The sequence below is a fragment of the Parasteatoda tepidariorum genome, chromosome 2, assembly GCF_043381705.1.
Source record: "Parasteatoda tepidariorum isolate YZ-2023 chromosome 2, CAS_Ptep_4.0, whole genome shotgun sequence".
NCBI lineage: Eukaryota > Metazoa > Arthropoda > Arachnida > Araneae > Theridiidae > Parasteatoda > Parasteatoda tepidariorum.
In genome coordinates this window covers 59940866-59961547 of record NC_092205.1, presented here as the reverse complement: position 1 = coordinate 59961547, position 20682 = coordinate 59940866, and the positions used below count along the sequence as shown (strand labels likewise).

The following is a 20682-nucleotide window of genomic DNA, read 5'->3' as shown; positions in this document are numbered from 1 at the left end:
GATAATGTTTATCATATATATTTCTTTAAAACTTTTTTCCGTTAATCGAATATTTATTTTCCTGAATTTCAACAAATCATTAGCTTACAAATCTACACAATTGTTTTTGTTTTTTTTTTTTCAATTTTTTTCTGAAGAGGGGTTAAAATTTTTAAACTTGTTCTGTATTTTAACCAGCCGCGCATCATTTCTGTGTTTTCAGCAGCCACGCATATCCACTGAGACACGCGGCTGCTATGGTTCAGTGGTTAAGGCACTGGGCAGGTGCTGATCACATAGTCACAACCATGCCGTTGGTCACGGAATTCTGGAACCTTATACTCCATGACCCCTGGCTCACAAAGGGCTGTTGCGGGAATGTTTTACATTTTTTTAAGAATCATTTATTTATTTATGTAGATAATAAGAATATAAAATAATATTAATACATTTATATGCACATTAATACAACTGATATGATCAAATTCTGAAATATTCCAACTTTGAAGTATTAATCCTAAGTTTAAAATTGCTACCAATTTTACTCTTTAATTTCTATTGAGAAATATGAGAAAATGAGTTTTTCAGATATACTTAACTCGCAAAGTATTTTTATATCGAAATTTCAAACTTAAAACAAGTCTTGATATACATACATTGTTTCAGCAAAAAAATAAATTTAAAATAAATAAATAAATTCAAAAATATGCCGTTTAATTAAATCGTTTGTCCCGTGATTTTTCTTTTCTTTTCAATTTATTCAATTTTATACTTTTTCAAATTAAATAAATCTATAAGTGTAACATTGATAATATCGTTTTCACGAAGAATTTCATTTCTTTTTAAAGTATTATTTTTCACACATTAAACTATTACACAAAACTATGTAGTTGGTATTTATTTTGCAGCATTTATGTGTGATTTATATAGAAATATTAAAGTTATTTCCAAAAAATAGCATACGAAAAAAGTGAACGAAGAATTCATTTGTAACTATAATATTTTCACTGAAAAGAAAACTAATCATAACATATATCAGTTACCAACCCAATGCTCCAAATCAATTATAATACCCCATAGAAAGTGCATCTATCTGATAAAAGTAATGTTTCGGTTGGTTATTACTAAAATTCCTTCTTAAAAAACCCGTCACGTACACCCGCCTTCTACAGGAAACATCTCTAACATGACACCTTCGACATTTTACGCTTTTCCAAACAGTCGGAACTACAATTAAAGAACAATACTCTACAAACAATCCGCCTTTTTTCCCCCATAACAATGACTTTTTTCATTGCTTTTCACTCTCTATCGTGTCTCTGTACGGCACGAAATCGGGACTTTTGTAGTATTAAAGATCTATAACATAACCAGAAAACCTATCATTACTAGTAGTGAATGTGTACAAAAAGAACTGTTATTAAGAATGCGATTATTGAGTTGGTGTGGTTGGGATTCAGATATTTAGGTGGAATTCGTTACGCGCTTGCATGATTTGGAGATGTGTAGATTTTGTAATTCCACTGTGTCTCGAAGCGATAGATATTCAAAAGCTTCTGTTGCATTCCATGGAAATTTGGGGGAAGGGGAACAAAAATATACGCTTGTTCATAATTACTAACTAAAAGCCTTCTTTTTAGATCCTGTTTACCTTTTTTGAGTCTGAACGGGACTTTGTACCTCAGATGAAATATTTCTTGGCAAATTCTGTTTTATTTAAATTAATGAACTAAATTTTAAAGTATAGAAAAAAGTGAATTCCTGTTTACTAGGAGTAAACCATGAAGTATCAAATGCTGAAGCTTTCTTCTTCTTTTTTTGTCTTTCAAAATATCAAAATGCTGATAAATTACGGCAGGATAACTTCCCTGCAGCGTAATCCTGACATAATTTGTTCGCATTTTGATATTTAAAAAAAAAAATATTTCAGCATCTGACATTTCACGGTTTATTCTAGGTTTACATAAACTCCCTTTTTTCTTTACTTTAAATTAAAAACTATTTATGTAAATAAAACAGAATCTGCCATAAAATATTTCTCCTGTGGTATAAACTGTTCTTCGTAGGCATTGATTTCCTGTTATAAAAGCACTTTTAAGCAAAAAATTCGCAACTTTCATAATAGCTGGGTATTTTTAACAGTTATGCATGGTTGTTAGGTTAAGTTTTATCCATTTTCAACCAGCGCCCACTATGTTCTTTCAAAAATGAAGCAAAAGGTTGATATTACAGATATCTAAAGTTGATAATTATCTATTTTTTTAATATTTTAAAATTTTATCTACCACTTCAATGTTTATGCTTATAAAAATAAGTAAAAAATAACGAATAATTCATTGATTTATAAATTATAGTGTAAAATGTAAAATTTCGCCAATTTGTTTTTTGAAAACGTAATTTATATTAAACTCCAGACAATTAATTTTTCATCAAGCTAGTAGTTTAAAATTAAAACGTTGCTTCGAATTTGTTGGTTTTTAAATTCAATTAAAGTTTACTTTTTCTTCATATCTTTTATTCTCAATAAAATACTAATGATGCATTATTATTGTAAACTAGAATACGTTTGCTGACCGTCTTTGCAATTCAAAGTTTTTTACAACTTTTATCCCATACAAAGTATATTCCTGTACTTTAATGTAATCCAATAAATTTAGAACTTGTGCATGAATTTTTTTTATTTACAATACTAGAAGACTTTTTAATGTAAAAAAAATTCTCAGAATTAATGTTACCTCCAGAAGAAATATGAGCGAAAGGTGCTTACAAATATAAGCTTATAGTATTACTATCAAAACTTTAAAATTTCGAACATTTTTATAATTTTTCAGTCTTAAGCGCCTATCTAAGACGTTTTGGTTTTCAAATGAAATTATTTATCACTATTTCTCACGTTTTTTTTTAATTTTCAACAAAACAATTTATACAATATCCTTACAAGAGCCATGGTGGCTCAGGGGATAGAGCGCTCGCCCTCCAATGAGGTAACCCGGGTTCGAAGCTCAACTATGGCTGCTCGGATTGGGTTCAAAATTACAAGACTAAGATTACATTGGTAGTTATAAACTCTAAATTGGGTCTGCTATTCATATAATATAAAAATATAAAATAAAATAAAATATTCTTATAAGCTAAAATACGTTCTTTCCTTGCATATGAAATTCAAAAATGCGAAATTGTATAAATTTTTTATTGCTCTAACCTCAAGCAAAATATGCTAATCTAGAAGCTTTCAAATATACTTTAGACAACTAATGTCCAGGAATCATCTGTTAAAAGGTGAAACGTAATATTGGTACCTTAAACCATAATACGAAGTAAATTAGTTACAACTTTAATAAGGTGTTAAAATTAACAGTGTTACTATTCAAATTTAATCATAGCATCATTTAATCTTCTTTGAGAAGCACAAGAGTATGGTTTAACATAGCTCAATATTAAGGTCGCTCTTAAAAGCTAAGTTAAAACTTTTAGATTAGCTGCTTTAAAAAAGCAATAAAGAGATAGCTATTATAAAAATGAATTATTTATAGTCTCGAATGAAAAGCTCACCTTTTAAGCAATAGAAAACTAACAGAAACTCATCTTTTGAGTGGTAGAACAAAACAAAAACTGAACTGAATTAATTTTTAACTGGAATTCCATAAAATAATGCAAACGATATTATAATCGATATAAAAAAAATTGTAAATAATAAAAATGTTTAGAAATATGCAAACGATAGTTTTTTGATAAAATACTTTACAGTCGCAGCTGATATAAACGAGAGCTATCGTATAACACGCTCAAAAATCAACACTCTCAAAATGTAAATTTAAAACTTTCTTGCAATAAACTTTAACTGAATGACCAAAAAATTGTTTTACTTGAATGCTTTTTAGCATTAAAAAAATCTGATTCAAATTTTGCAGTACTTTTCCAACCTCTCATAGTTCCGATATTAAAAATTTTTAATCACAAAAAAGACAAAAAGTTTTAAACACAGTGCATGAACGATTTTTTTTTTTCGTATTCGTTTTATAATAATTTTTTTTTCTCAACCCTATATACCTTTTCCTTACTATAGAATAAGGGAAGAGGGAATAGTAAAGAAATAAATTTTAAATTCTAGAGACAATCACTCACGGAAGGACAAAACTAAAGTGAAAATATGAACAGAGAAAATATGTAAAGCACTAGCGGTCTTTGGGGACAAGGCTTGTCACCTTTCAAAATTATCTTGCACAACATAAATAAATTTTAATGGTAACCAAGCGGAATGAACAGCACAAATGTATTTAAATATTCTAATTCTTCGACTCTTCCTCTAATACTAACACCTTAATTAGTTATAAACAATGTATTAATCAAATTTTTTCACCATCTGGTTGTTGCCCGCACTGAGGTACTTTGATTTCAATTTTAACTATTCTCAAGAAGTGTCTGCGATATTGTCAAAATTCTTAATGTATTGAATTCCAGAAGCCATTAAATACCTAAGTATGAGTTAGGCACATTTGAACAAAATAGGCAACAGAAGTATGGAAATTTTTTCCATCTCCGTTGTAAGATAAGAAAGAAAACTCATCCCAATACTCCATTTTGTGCTGTACTACTTCCTCTTGCTCCCCTCGAGCCATAACTTCAACATCGTATATATCTATATGCTATTGCTCAAAAACGGCGAGCTCCTTCATCATTAATTGGCATGAAAGTATGCGGCACCATAGCACCGTATATTTTAAAATTTCGACAGCCATTTTAGGAAGGATCAAAAATAAATCTAAATAATTCTTTCGTAATTAAGTTTAATCTTTTCTATAATCGAAAAAATTATTCTAAATAAGTACTTAACGTATAACTGCTATTCAGCGCTACTTAAATTATTACTTAAGACAACTAAATGAATCTAAATAAATATTTAAAATATAACTATTTTTTAGTACTACAAATAATTATTACTATACTTCAGACAACCTAACAAAATGATAGTGATAGCCAACTGATAGAGAAATACCCAAGTTTATGGTACTTTTCGAAAAAGAAAAAATTATTCTAAATAAGTACTTAACGTATAACTGACAATTCAGTGCTGCTTATATTATTACTTAAGACAACTAAATGAATCTAAATAAATATTTAAACTATTTTTTAGAACTTGAAGTAATTATTACTTCAGGCAACCTAACAAAATGATAGTGATAGCCAACTGATAGAGAAATACCCAAGTTTATGGTACTTTTCGAATAAGAAAAAATTATTCTAAATAAGTACTTAACGTATAACTGACTATTCAGTGCTGCTTATATTATTACTTAAGGCAGCTAAATGAATCTAAATAAATATTTAACATATAACTATTTTTTATTACTACAAATAATTATTACTGTACTTCAGACATCCTAACAAAATGATAGTGATAGCCAACTGATAGAGAAATACCCAAGTTTATGGTACTTTTCGAAAAAGAAAAAATTATTCTAAATAAGTACTTAACGTATAACTGANGGAAGGATCAAAAATAGATCTAAATAATTCTTTCGCAATTAAGTTTTTACTTTTCTATAAAGAAAAAATTATTCTAAATAAGTACTCAACGTATAACTGACTATTCAGAGGTACTTAAACTATTTTTTAGCACTAGAAGTAATTATTACTTCAGACAACCTAACAAAATGATAGTGATAGCCAACTGATAGAGAAATACCCAAGTTTATGGTACTACATAATCGAAAAAAATATAGAGAGATTGTTGCTTTAAAACAATCCAATTATCATTGAAAGAAATTGACAAAATACTTTTCATCGTATAAAAAACAGTGCATACAAGTTACGTAAATGGACCATGGGTATTGTTTGTCTAATCGAAACAGCGATGAACACCATTGCGTGACTAAATGTTTTGAACTGGAAAACAAACGCAGGCATGTTCAACAATATTAATTATCTAAGTGAAAACTAAAATAGTATTAATTGAGAATCATCTGCCATCTAAAATAAGTGGAACTAACCTGGTTAAACAACGCTGTTAATTTTTGAACGAGTCGTCAACCTGTCAAATGATTGTAATCACCTCATATACGGGTAAACTCTTTTTAAAAAATTATTTATGAATCGTAAAAGAAGCACATGATAACATTGTAAAGAAACTAATGAGCATTCAACAAGCGGTATTAAACAATGATTGTTTAGTACTTGTTAACCTCACCTGTTTTTTTTCTTTTGATATGAAAAAAATCATGTTTTGTTTTTGTGAGAAAAAAAAGTTAAAGACATTATTTAAAACTTTTCTATTAATTACTATTCAATTCCTCATTCAATCTTTTTCTTCGTTCAATTCTAAAATTCCTCACCAATAAATATATCGAATTTTAGTTTTAAACCATTAATGCCGACTACAAATTTCGCATCCATAACAAATGAGGTATATATAATTGATTAAAAATTTCATTAACTTAATAAAANTTTTCTAACGTTGCCATTCGGGGAGTTGTAATGAGGCTTTTTTTTGGTGCCGTGTTAGAGAAATATATATATAGATTTTAGTTTTAAACCATTAATGCCGACTACAAATTTCGCATCCATAACAAATGAGGTATATATACTTGATTAAAAATTTCATTAACTTAATAAAATATATGAAGATGGTTGGAAAAATATGAAACCAATGAAGTTTTTAATCAAGCATTTATTTTCTGCTTCAGTTCTATTGGATTATTTATTAAAATATGGCATATGTATAAAACCAAGTTGCGATTTCCTTCTGTTAAATATAACTTCAGCTTTGAAAAGAATTCATAAAAAAATATAATTATTACTATTATTAATAATGTTTTATGGTTGGCAGAACTTGTTTGTTTCTGCAAAATAAATTGAAAATAAGGAATCTATTGTGCAAACTGCGCATTTTTGAAAAAAGTTGACATTCTTTAAATAGGACACTGGACAATATGAGCTAAATTATGTTGTTTTCTCTTGCCATTTTCCCCTGCTCAGAATTGTAGGGGAAAATAAAAGGTTTAACATTTGCACATATAATTAACCATTATGTCACTTACTAGACAATGATGAGCTAAATGTTATGTGCTTGATTGCAAATCGTGGATTTGAGCAGGGCATAATTTGTCACCTCAGTCATTTCACCGAAATCAGTGGCGTTCAAATGTGGATGCCCGGGAAAATCTCACTGATTTGATGTCACTGATAAGGACAGATTAATCACTAAAGGGAAAATGAGAAGAATTTATTTAATGGCAAAAAAAAAAACTTAATATTTCATGCAAAAGAGTTATTCATAAATTTTATTGATCTTTTTCTTCAATATTTTAACGCTCAAAAACTTCGCCAGCATTTTTGAAAAAGTTAATTACGTTTTTTTAAATAAGACACTAGACAATAATGAATTAAATTATGTTGTTTTCTGTTGCTTTTTTCTCCTATTCAGAATGGTAGGAAAGAAAAGATTTAACATTTGGTCAGATAAATAAACATAATGTCACTTATTCTGATAAGTATTATGCACTTAATTGCAAATCGTGGTTTCGAACTAGGCACGATTTGTCACATCAATCACTTCACCAAAAATCAGTAGCGTTCAAATGTAGATACCCATGACCAGAGAAGAGTAATAATTAAAGGCAAAATAAGAAGAAATTATTCTATGGTAAAAAAAAATTTTATATTTCAAGCAAACGCTAATCAAATGTAAAAAGAGTGTTTAAATTTTATTGGTAATCTTTCTCTTAATCTCTCCCCAAAAACTCCGTCATTAAGTTTATCTGGAAATCATATTACATTCGTCATAGAGTAATAAATAATAAAAATAACAGTAGTAAAATTTAAAGTTTTAAAGTCATTCGATTTCGTAGATTAGATGTTCCCTTATATAGGCTGAATGCCAGGGTGGTTTCTTCCTTGGTTTCCTCTTTGCATGCCATTGCCTTAAACTGATGTATTATTTTTAATTTTCAATCTCAAGACTGTTTGGGGTTAAAATTGATCTTTCTTTTATTTTTTATGCGAAATTAAATCATAAAAAAACTTAAAGCATAACGGTTTTATTTCATGTTTATAGAATGTCGGTTTATAAAATTCCCAATGTTAAAAGTGCATTGCAGCTAATGTGCATCCTATATTAATTTAGAAAAATTAACTGTAGTTTATTTTATGATTAATGTATTTTTTACAATTTGCATAAATAAAATTTTTAGCTTTAAGTTTAACAAACTGGTTTATTAAATTTAAATAAACTGTTGAAATTATTTTTTTTTTAAATTCACATGAATACACAGAAGTACATTTATAAAAATTGAAAAGGACAACAAAAAAAAATTGGACGTGATTTTTTGGAAATATTTTACGGACCTTTTTCCGAACCCAGCTAAAAATTCTGGTTCTGTTTTATATTAATACTTTTGAATAAGTCTTTAAATCAGAGATTTTACAGTTTAATAATAAAAAAGCCTAAAACTAATATGCATTGAACATATGTAACGGAATAATTTGAAGAAAAAATAATAATAAATGACTGAAAGTTTTTGACGTTTCAGCTTCATAATGAATTCTGAAGGCATATTATAATGCTTCAGTTACATATTAATACTGTTCGATTTGTCTTAGAATAAAAGATTTTTAAACATTAGAATGTGCACAATACTTATTTGAGTTCACAACTAATGATAGTATTGTTAGAATATATTACTTTTGCTGAATTATCACTGGTCAATTAATGTGACCTAAAAATTACAAAATGATCATTTATTTTAATGTTTTAATCCAGCTGAGACTTTTGTTACAGTAAGTCGACTTTACATAACTTACTGATCCTTATCAATTATTTTCTCTATTGTTTTAAATTGTGTGACAAACTAATTCTAAAATAATTACACCATTTTTAACTCTATTTGCTGACGAAGAATTTGTGTTAATTATTAAAGCTATGCGGAAGTTTGAACAACTTTCGAAATCCTTTATGACAGAAAACAACAGCTATTAAATGCATGTACTAATAAATATAAACAATTATAAAACATTGCCAGTCTTNTATACTTCAGTTATAATAGAACCAGACTCTCCAAACTAATAACTATGGTTGAATAAGCAAATATCCTTCCTTCGATTTTAATTAACCTAAGTTCTGTAAACCGAAACTAAACAAAACCGAAACTATAGTATATAATTGCTCGTAATCTGAATGATCTCTGCTTTTAAAGCTTCAATAAACTAACAAATAAATTATGAGCAATGAATAGACATCTTTAAACAATATACAAAATAATATACTGGTTTACGGAAATGAAAAAATTTTAGAATTTAAATTAAATTGCTTTTTAATGATCAACATCGATTACGCGCAATGCTAAGGTACGGCGGGGATGTTAGAAAATAATCACTGGAACGACGCGAACGCCACTTTTTGTGCGTAAAACCGGTCTGTCAAAAGCGTGTTGCTTTTCTGAACCCCCCCGGGGAAAGTTAAATGTCCTTATCCCCTATATTAGTCCCTGCATTCACATACTAACACCATTCTTCATTCACCTTTCTTGAAACGTCGAAACCATTCCCTACATGATTTATCAGTAGGAGCATTGTCACCATAAACTTCTACAAGCATTCGATGCCCTTCATCTGCACTCTTCTTCCAATTAAAGCAGAAACATAAAACCTCCCTCAAATGTTGCTTAGTTACCACAAAATTTGACATATTCAACAAAGTAAAAAACAGGGTTTTTGTATGAAACTCAAAGCGATATAAACTGTATATTATTGACATATGTCTAACCTCTCTGAAACCACCGAAACCAGCTGTCACTATGAAACATTCATAACAGTCAGAGCCATCTTTTGAAAACGGACCGAACTAATTTGTACTCCCAATAATTTATTTTATGATTAATGTATTTTTTACAATTTACATCGATAAAACTTTAAGGTTTAACAAACAAGTTTATTAAATTTAAATAAACTGTTGAAATTAATGTTTTTTTAAAAATTCACATGAATACACAAAAGTCTATTTATAAAAATTGAAAATGGACAGCAAAAAAAAATTTATAGGGGAGAGTCGGGTAGCCCCGCCCACTTAAGGAGTATTGCTTATATTTCTGTAAAATATTGAGTAATAATCAATATTTTTGTATGTTTCTATTGCTTTATCATCTATTTAAACAATGTAAAAAGAATAAACCAAAAAAAGAGTAGTTTAACTTAAAAAAATAGAAATTTAAAAAAATTTGACTACTGTATTTAACATATTTTCAAAACTATTGTTTACCATGTTACCAGCTGCATAAATGCTTGAAACTTTGAAAATAATCTTTTTTTAATATAGCAATAAATGTCCGATGGCTCATTGACTTGAAAAAATATTCTATACATATGAAATTGACAGTTGATTTTTTTTTTTTTTTTTATATTTTACGGACCTTTTTTAGAACCCCGCTAAAAATTATGATTCTGTTTTATATTAATACTTTTGAACTAAGTCTTTGAATCAAATATTTTATAGTTTATTTAATAATAAAAAAGCTCGGTACCAATATGCATTGAACATATCTAACGGAATGATTTGAAGAAAAAATAATATGAGCCCTATAAAGTCTTAATTTTATGCTTCAATTGCATACTAATACTGTTGGATTTGTCTTAGAAAAAAAAGATTTTTACACATTAGAACGTGCACAATACTTATTAGAGTTCCTAGCTAATGATAGTATTGTTAGAATATATTACTTTTACAGAATTATCACTGGTCAATTAATGTGACCTAAAAATTACAAAATGATCATTTATTTTAATGTTTTAATCCAACTGAGACTTTTGTTACAGTAAATTGACTTTACATAACTTACTGATCCTTATCAATTATTTTCTCTATTGTTTTAAATTGAGTGACAAACCAATTCTTAAATAATTACACCGTTTTTAACTCTATATGCTGACGAAGAATTTGTGTTAATTATTAAAGCTATGCGGAAGTTTGAACAACTTTCGAAATCCCTTATGAATGAAAACAACAGCTATTAATGCATGTACTAATAAATAAAAACAATTATAAAACATTGTCAATCTTAATTTTTGTTTTTCTTTATGAAGAAAGTTAGGAAGATTGTAAGTTCGAGAAGCTGCGTTACAAAATTTCGTCATTTTAACACCTCTCATAATTCGATTACGCATTATTTTTTAAATATCTTAATTTATACAAATTTTCAGGAGATACTATTGCTTAGATTTTTAACCATTTAAGGCCGCTGTAAATATACTTAACCTTAATTTTAAAAGTCTTTAATAAACTATTTAACCAAAAGTCCATAGCCATTACCAAAAGTCCATGATAAACTTTTCTTTTTTTTTTCAGTTTCCTTTCGTTTCATCTCTAATGAAATACGTTTATATTAAATTGCTGACCATAAACCAGTTTTATAAAACTTGTAAAAAGTTATAATATATATAATTACTTTTGCAGTATTTATAAAACTTATTTTATAAATAAATAATAAAGGGAAGTCAGTAAGTTTCTTGCTTTTTATAATACCTAATGGGCCGAAAGAAACATACTAACCAACAAAAAAATGGCGTTTAAAATTTTAATTAATATTTTCTAATAAGCTAAATGAGTTTTTTTCTTACACCAATTCCAGAAATATTTTAATTTACCTTTTCTAGAAATAAATGGTCCATTATAGGTTGTAAAAAGTAATAATATATATAATTACTTTGGCAGTATTTATAAAACTTATTTTATAAATTGAATAAAAAATGGAAGTCAGTAAGTTTCTTACTTTTTTATAATACCTAATGGGTCGAAAGAAACATACTTACCAAGAAAAAAATGGCGCTTAAAATTTAAATTAATATTTGCTAATAAGATAAATGAATTTTTTTATTATACCAATTCCAGAAATATTTTAATTTACATTTACTAGAAATAAATGGTCCGTTATAGGGTTAACAAGTGAGGTACAGTAAACCTGGCTTACTTTGATCCTGAAAAACACATTTTATTTATTTATTTTTGGTTGTTGCAGTTTTGTTCTTATGTTGTTGCATTGGCTGTACAGGTAAACGCAGCATAAAATACAAGATTTTTAACTGTATAATCTTTTAACTGCCCTTTACTAGAAAAGTAAAAATTAAAATAAGCATGAAAATAATATTAATAATTTTGAGACTAATATCACATCAAGTTGCATTCCATATGTAATTTTTTTTCCTAATTACATAGCATAAAACTTAAGTTTTCGAGGCTATTTTAACCCAGGCCTACATTGTGGCTACGTAGTTCTCCAACTCATATACTTAAAAACTTTGAATGAGCCTATAATATTAAAAGAGACAATAACTTTTATGCTTAAATATTTTTTAAGATTGCATCCCTTGCTAAAGTATTGTAATTTATGTCTATATTATTCAGCTGCATTCCTTATAAGCACATTTGTATTATTCTGATGTATTTCAGTAATTTCCATTTTATTTCAATCACTTTTTGAGAATAACACCACATCAGGGAGTGAATATTTTTGCACTGGCCCCATGCCCAATGTATTTTAGATGCAAAAGGTCTTTGTCAAAGCAGTTCACAAAATTTTAAGTCATCCATTTTTTTTTTATTAATGATTATTTAATATTAAAATAAATATATTCCATATTTACTAAAAACACACATTTGTGGCAATTCTTAATCTGAAAAGTATAAATATAATTACTATTCTAAATTTCATGAAAATTTTTCAATAAAAATTTTCTCATGGTTGAACAATGATATATGACAGAAATTTTCATCTGTTTTGCTTTATCTGTCTCATAGAACACTACAAAAGTTTCTTAAATCATGTGTACCTACTACGATGCAATCTCAAAGATTGCAATTACAGTAACGCCCTTAAAATTTGTTCACAGACACCAATATTGTTTAGTTTAATGATGATGTACGAATTAAAAGTAATTTGATATGATGAAGGTGTCATAAAATGCAATTGGCAAAGATGGCTTGAACCTCGTGAAAAATCTCACATTACTAACTCAATGGGAGCACACCAAAACGACTTCATTCTATTGAAAGAGACTTTTAAAGATTACCCATAAGAGAAAATGGAAAAACCTCACTGTGGATAGGACCAGGATAAAAAATTTTAAAAAATATATTTATAAAACTCTTATAATATTATGATTAAAATTTACCTCATAATTATGTAAAATCAGTTATCAAACTATTTTTCTTCTTAAAGGAAACTCAAATTAATAGAGATACAAAGTTTAAATACATGTTGAGGAAGGCAGTCTTCAGGAGAAAATAAGGGATCATGAATGAACAAATCAATGGCTATTGGAAAGTTGGGAAAATATAAGTGATTACAAGCAACCAAGCACTTGTAATTGTTAGGATAATGTAATTACTGATTACAATTATAATATTTATCCTAAGGAATAATTTAAAATTAGTATAATAATTTAGTTGTAATTAAAACCAATATTGAATTCCAATTATAAGTAATGAAGCAATAATTAACGATTGTAATTAATAGTGATAAACAATCACAAGCAATTCTGATTCCATTTAACCATGATTACAATTGCTATTTTAATTTTAAGTAATCACATTACATCCAATATTGATTTCAAAGTTTACTCGAATTGCATTTTACCTTCCATACTATACACAGCAAAGTTGGGCACTGATTACAAAATTCCATTGCAACTTTGATTACAAGTAATAACTAATAGTACTCAGTGACTTGTAAACTAGATGACACAAACATTTCGAATTAGCTAATTCTATTGAAAAAGTTATTACAATTAATTATGATCAATGATTACAATTACAAGAAACCATAACTGCTAGTAACCATAACCAACAATTAAAATAACACTAGTTATTTGCCATTTTGCTTATTTAAATTACTAATACTCTTGTCGGAAACATTTACTCCGATAAAAACTGTATTTTTGCTATCGTATAAAAAATACAAATGAAAATATTTTTAATATAGAAATGACAAGTAATCAATGCAATTGTATGATCATATAGTTTAATGTTATCGCTGATCTTGACAACTTGTCAACAAGATTAAAAACTATAATTTAAAATCATAACAAGCAATTTATTAAAAGCATTCTTTCTTAACTTAGGCACATTTCATTTAGTCAAACAAAAACGATACGGAACAAAATCAAAAGAAAAATGTTTTTAAAAAAAGAATTTATATTAATTATACAAATAAATGTTTTTTTAGTTATGTATGTAGATGAGATTTTTAAGCTAAAATATAAAATTTGAAGTAAACTAATGAACAGTTTCCAAGATATTAAATTTTTAGATTAAGCTTTTTTATCTCCTGAACTAATAAACTGATTTACTTTCAATTTTGCATTACAAAAATTCACTTAGATAAACTTGTTTATAATGTAATTATCACTGCATTTTATACAATTTTTCAGCTAAAATTTTCTTTTATTTCATTTACTAGCATCCCAGCTCATTCAATATTAATAATTGATGATAGAACATTTTAAATGACATGTTTAATAGATTTTATCCCTCATACAAATTTGTATCTACATTAATGACAAACACTGTTATACCGAATCAAACATTGTAATTCTGTGTATTTTGTTATTTTTACACTTATTTTATCATTATACAACAAACAAAATTGGTTGTCTCCGTCGATCTATACATAAAAAAAATAACTAAAATTCTCCAAAGTAAGCTGTCATGTAAAATGGTTCCCTAAAATTAAAAGAAACGGAATTTACTAATATAAGAAATTTCAGACTTGGAAGATAAGAATAAAACTCATAAGAAGAGAAGCAACAAAAAAAAAGCATATTGCAAAAAAAAAATTAAACCCAAAACTGTTGAAATTTACATTCACGTACCTAACTGCCTTCATAAATAAAAAGGAGTCATGGCGTATAGACTTATATAATCAATAAAATGTGATGAAGAGATAAAGGCATTATTGGGGCAGGTTAAGATTATTATTTATCTTAATTTTTCCCACAGAAGAACCTAAATTTCAAAACGAGGAGACATAACTGAACTTTATGCTTGGCCCTTACTGGACAAAAGTTTTAATTAACTAAAAACTGTTTTTCGATTTAAATGCCTTCGTTTATCCTTCCATTTGAAATAAATAAAATTTATTAAAGTATCTAGTGAATGTCCTTATTGAATCTTTTGAATTACACTACTAGAAAATTTACGGTCGTGATTTCTCAAAAAGCAGGCTTCAGAAAAATCCTGCTGTTTAAAAGTAAATAAACATTAGAATTCCATAAAAAAACAATTGCAAACCCTATGCATAAACTACCAATTCCTCAGAAAAGTAAACATGGAATAATAATTTAGCTTTATCGTTTACAGAAGGAACCTGACATTACAAAACCCAAGCAACTTCATCTTTTACAGAACAACTAAATAAGTAAATGCCTTTTCAATATTTAAACTGTCTTGCATTTTACAGATATGCAATAATATCAATGGCAGAATTCTGAATGTTATGTAATGCTACTAAGCAAGAAGCACAATGTCATATTTGCACTTAGTTTTAAGATTCAAGGAAATTTCTAACTTAACTCCAAGTGAATTGCTCTCTGAAGTCTACAATTACGAGTAAAGAAGACCCTTTGGCACCCTTTAAGCAGTTTCATGCAATCACTGCTTATAAGTTGGACGCAAAAAAACATGAAACAGAAAAGTAAGACTTAAGTTTTAGGCTTATGATTGCCACACAAATTAAAAAATCATTCACAGTTTAACTCTTCCATATTAATTCAGTAATCAGTAGCCGATACGCAAAAATCTCAAACTAGGTAATCAGTAATGTAGACACAATCTATTATTCCTCATAAAAAGCTTCTTTTTTTTCTTAATGCATTTAATTTTCATAGAAAGCTATAAAAAACAAAAAATTTCTTCAGAGATAAAAAGAAAACTATAAATGCCTTTTTATTGCATACATTCACACAATAACAATAACGTAAGTATTACAAAGTACAGTTTTAAGAATTATAAAAATTTATTTCATACATAGAATTACAAAATCTATATATGTAAACTACATAACATGTTCTATAACAATATATTTTCTCTGAGGGTAAAAACAGTATTAATAACTAAAAATTTTTATTTCTCATTAGGACCATCTCTTACAGTCCAGGGAAGAAAACTTCCAGGAATATACCACAATATTTTTGCACCCAAGCTCTGATGATGTTTATTAGTATGAAGAGATAAAAATTATTAAAAAAAATTTCTTTACATCACATTCGTCATTTTATTTCCCAATTGGAATAACTTTTATTGCTCATTAGGACCATCTGACTCTTTCAATTCAGTTAAGAAAGCTTCCAGAATATACAGCAATATTTTTGTACCCAAGCTCTAAGGATGTTTATTAGCATAAAGAGATAAAAATAATTAAAACAATTTCTTTACATCACATTTGATATTTTATTTCTCAATAGGACCACCTCTTTCAATCCAGTCAAGAAAACTTCCAGAATATACAGCAATATTTTTGTACCCAAGCTCATTCAATGTTGCATAAGCTGTATTGGTTCTTTTACCCGATTTGCAAGTAAGCACGAAATTGGATGTGGAGTTTGGTTTCGTAACGCCATACTTCGTTTGAAATGCAGAATCATTCATTTTAAAAGCTTCCATAATTTGTCCCAAAGGAATATTAACCGAATTGGGGATCTTACCTTCTTCTTTAAGTTCGACAGGTTCACGAACATCAACTAGTAACAACTGTTTTTTCAGCACTTTTTCTTTCACAAAATCAAACTGAACTATAGGAATTGATTTTACATCACAAAAATTTCTTGGTAGAAAGGTAGAATACTTCACAGTTTGTCGTGAGAGCGATTTGACAAATCTGAACATTGCAACAAGTAAGTAAAATCACAGTAACTTGATAATTATTAGAATGATTATTGATTGTGATTGGATACTTAAGTGAATTGGCTAATTAAGCGAATTGAAGCTAAAAATTTTCGAAGTAGTAATTAAAAGCTGAGATAAAAAATAATTTTAAAAAAATTGTTAACATCACATTTGATAAATGATTAACTTTACGCTTGGATTTAAACTGCATGATGTAAACTTCTGAAAACATAATATGATGTAAACTTCTGAAACATTGGCCATTACGAATCACCGAGTAAAATTAATAAATAAAATATAAAAAGTTTCTGATTCATTTAAATCAAAGCTTTTTTGTTTTTAATTAAGAAAATAATATTTATATGAAAAACTTGTCGCCTCTTTTTTCATTAAATTTTTTTATTTGAATCATAACCATAACTGTAAACAGCGTTTGCACGTTTGTTTATTTGTGTTTTTTGTGTATATGCGTATATGAGAATTTTCGAGTTTTGAAAAACATATTCCTTTCCTTTGCTATAAGATTGAAAATGAAATTTTCTGACGAATTTTTATTTAAAAATGTTACTTTGAAAAAATTCCGTCAATTCCCTGCTATTTCTATTAAAGAAAGTCTTTTGATTAACGATGGAAGCAATTCAATTGTAAAAGTATGTCTTTACTTTGATGTTTACAATTACCTTTCTGTATGAAATTCTTGTTGCACCTCACTTACATTTGTATTTAAAAGTATCTTAAATTGCTCATTATTTTATTTCTCTTTTAATTTGTTTCTTTATTATTTTGATTGTTATTTTCTAAGAATATTTTGTTTCTCTTTTACTTTACTTTGCTTTCATATTAAGACTTATTATTTTTTAAGAACAAATATGTCATGAAATTAAGCTATTAATCAACAATATAATGTATCATAAATGAGAGATGTGCATCCGATTTGATACTAGACTTAAATTGAATTTGATTCTGTATGGATACCACTCTTCAGTCCTGGAGACTGAAATCAGTCTTGAGATAAGATCAGTAGACTAAATTTCATCAATTAATATCTCTTTCCCACTTATTATTTTTTTTTAATTAAATTTTCTTTTTCCTGTAAAAGTAAGATATTTTCTGTTAAAAATAAGTATTATATTTTAATGAAGACTCATTTTTTTCATAATTATTGCCAAATGATTAAGTACTATTGTCACACTGCATTAGAAATTCATGAATAAGATAGAAAATTTAGCACCTGCTTGCTTAAGTGAAATTTGTATTAATGTTGTGTCTAAATTTGTTTGAGTTTTCATTTCCCCTCAACGTTTTGAAATGCTGACCACAGTTAAATTAAGATTTACTTTTAAATTTATAGAGATAGGACAAATATAATTAATGATGAACCGAAAAATAAGTTGAGAGGAATAGATTCATGCAAAAAAAATAGCACGTAGTTTATTATTTAGTAATGTTAAAAGCTGTCAAGGTTGGCCGTTATTTTTATCTTGTTTGCTGTCAAAATAAACAAATAAAAAAATTTTAGAAATTGTAAATTCCTAGTTGATAATGATATATGAGAAAATGATTATGATATATCAGCCTTTATCATGCAAAGGTACATCTTGGAGCAAATGATTATGGAAAATTCTGGTACACAGCACTAGACCCAGTTAATTGGTGTTAATTAGAGTAGCACCCATGTGTATCTTGCAATTGATTCAATCTGCTTCTCCGCCATAATTATGATACTATCTTTAAGCACGAAAATCGCTGCCTGTTCTGTTAAATTGTTTATTTGATATTTTTACTTAATTTTATAATCAGCAAAGAGAAAAGGGGCTATTACTGTATATGTTATGTTCTGCCCCCATTGATGATTTGAGGACTGCCCAAATTCAGATCTATGAGTAACTGACTTTTCTAGGAAGCAAACGTGACTCATACACATTATAGACCCTTGGCTGACTTCTGGTTGTTACAGCAGTGCTTTACTTTATATTGTTTATGAGTCTGCACTTCTACTTGAATCGCCTTGGAAGCCGAGTTTGCTATGCTTTTTATTTAGATACTAGTGTGTTTAAATCAAACTTGGTGACAGTGGTGGTAATCTTTTTAAATTAAAGTTTTATTTTAGAAGGAAATAAACCAATTACCTTAGTGCACGTTACCATAATAACTTTATAATCACAGTCTTTAATTTTATTTATGTTTTGTTAGGCATTTGTCAATTTTTATATGGCCTTACATATCAAATTGAAATAATATTTACATTTCTCTTGTAAAAGATGAAAAAAGGAAAAAACCTTAAAATAAAAATGTGCTTAAAATTTTAATGCTATATATTATAGCTACCTCAAATTTTGGATGCAGTTGCTTTTCACATCTCCTCAAAGATTTTACAAAATGCACCTAATTTGTAATCAAGTGACACATTACCAATGATTTCCATAAATCGCCTAAATGGTATTTTTCTCAGTGATTCACAAACAGTACCTGTGATGTAATTCCATAAGCATAAATCATGTGATGTAATGTTCAGGGATCTTAATGGTCATGTTCGTCTTTAAACTCAAGCCACTGTTTTTTATGATTGACTAAGACATAAAAACTTGGATTTAAAAATTACATATGTGGAGCGTGAAACACAACTGATTTTGTGAAACTATAAAATGTGTGAAACAAACTTGACTGTAGAATAGATATTTTCTGCTCATTTTTCAGAAACGTTGAGCATTATTTGCATTTATTACATATTATAATGTGCGTAATATTTTTGAAAATGTAAACATATTTAAAATTTAGTTATTCAACTGTGATAAACTTTCATTATGATTCATTAATGTATTCTTATATTATATATTCTTATATACAATGTAAATTATTAATTTAATATTTTGTTATTCATCATATATGCCATATTATCCTTCACAGATACAAGATCAAAAGTTATTACACTCTTGGAATTTAGAACACCCTCACTTTTTTTCATCTGCTGCTGTATATTGTTCTGAAGATGATTCTTTATATTGTATAGTTAATAATAATGTAAGTCTGTTTGAAATGAAGTTATTTAATTTAAGTAATATGTATAAAATGATGCATGATTATCATACATTTAAAAACATTTTTTTTTTTGTATATTTTAGCTTTAATTTTTTCTACTTCTTTAACTTTAATTTTATGAAGCTTTTCTAAAGAGGTATGCAGTTTTAGATTTGGAAACTATCTCTTATGAAAATTATGTTGATTAATTCAGTGTTTTCATCATAGAAAAAAAATGGGTGAGAATTTCTCACCCTTTCTAGAAAGTTAAGTGAGATTTCTAAAAACTGAAAAAATACAAATAGACTTGAAAATAAAATTTCTTTCATTATAATACATTTTTAACGTCTTCTATTTTTTTAAAGCATTGAATATTCTTGCTGCATCATCATAGAAGATTTTGCCTTTACTAGGTATTTGTCTATCTTACATTAGTGCATAAAAAATTTGAACGTCTTACATGAAAAAACCTTACCTGCGGTAAACACGTGGTTGCAGAGAAATGTGTTCTGAAAGGTGTTCCGTGGTTCGGAGAGGTTGTGTTCTGTTGCTCGAAAAAGTTCTGAACAATACTGGTAAATAGGGAATCTAGCTAACGGGGCAAATGTTGAAAATAATGAAAGATCCAGGAAGAAAAGTGAAATGGATTTTATTCTAATTGGCGTAATTCGAAGCTTTTTCCAAAATGCGAGAAATTCGCGAATTTTGAAATTGATTTATAGAATGCGCGAATTTCTCGCGGTAATCATTTTTTAATGCGAGAAAAGAAAAAAATATGCGAGATTCTCGCGTTCTCGCGCTGTAGTGAAAACACTGCT

The 20682-nt window shown here is 27.7% G+C and overlaps 2 protein-coding genes across 3 annotated transcripts in view; one reads left to right on the top strand and one right to left on the bottom strand.

Moving 5' to 3' along the window:
* Window positions 1-16411: 16411 nt before the first annotated feature.
* Window positions 16412-16846, bottom strand: LOC139427285 (rhodanese domain-containing protein CG4456-like). Its single transcript, XM_071188370.1, has one exon. It carries the CDS (start codon window positions 16844-16846, stop codon window positions 16412-16414), a length of 435 nt encoding a protein of 144 aa, XP_071044471.1.
* Window positions 16847-17257: 411 nt separating this feature from the next.
* The window catches only part of LOC107457447 (nucleolar protein 11), a 27278-nt gene continuing 23853 nt past the window's right edge, over window positions 17258-20682 (top strand). The window contains exons 1-2 of one of the 2 annotated variants that reach the window (XM_043046696.2): window positions 17258-17496; window positions 19754-19867. In XM_043046696.2, the coding sequence (XP_042902630.1) occupies window positions 17377-17496; window positions 19754-19867 (234 nt within the window). In that variant the 5' untranslated portion in view covers window positions 17258-17376. The remainder of the gene's footprint in view (window positions 17497-19753; window positions 19868-20682) is intronic. The other variant, XM_043046697.2, reaches the window with a different exon arrangement.

Coding starts and splice junctions, on each gene's coding strand:
- LOC139427285 (XM_071188370.1), bottom strand. CDS start 16,846: ATGTTCAGATTTGTCAAATCGCTCTCACGACAAACTGTGAAGTATTCT.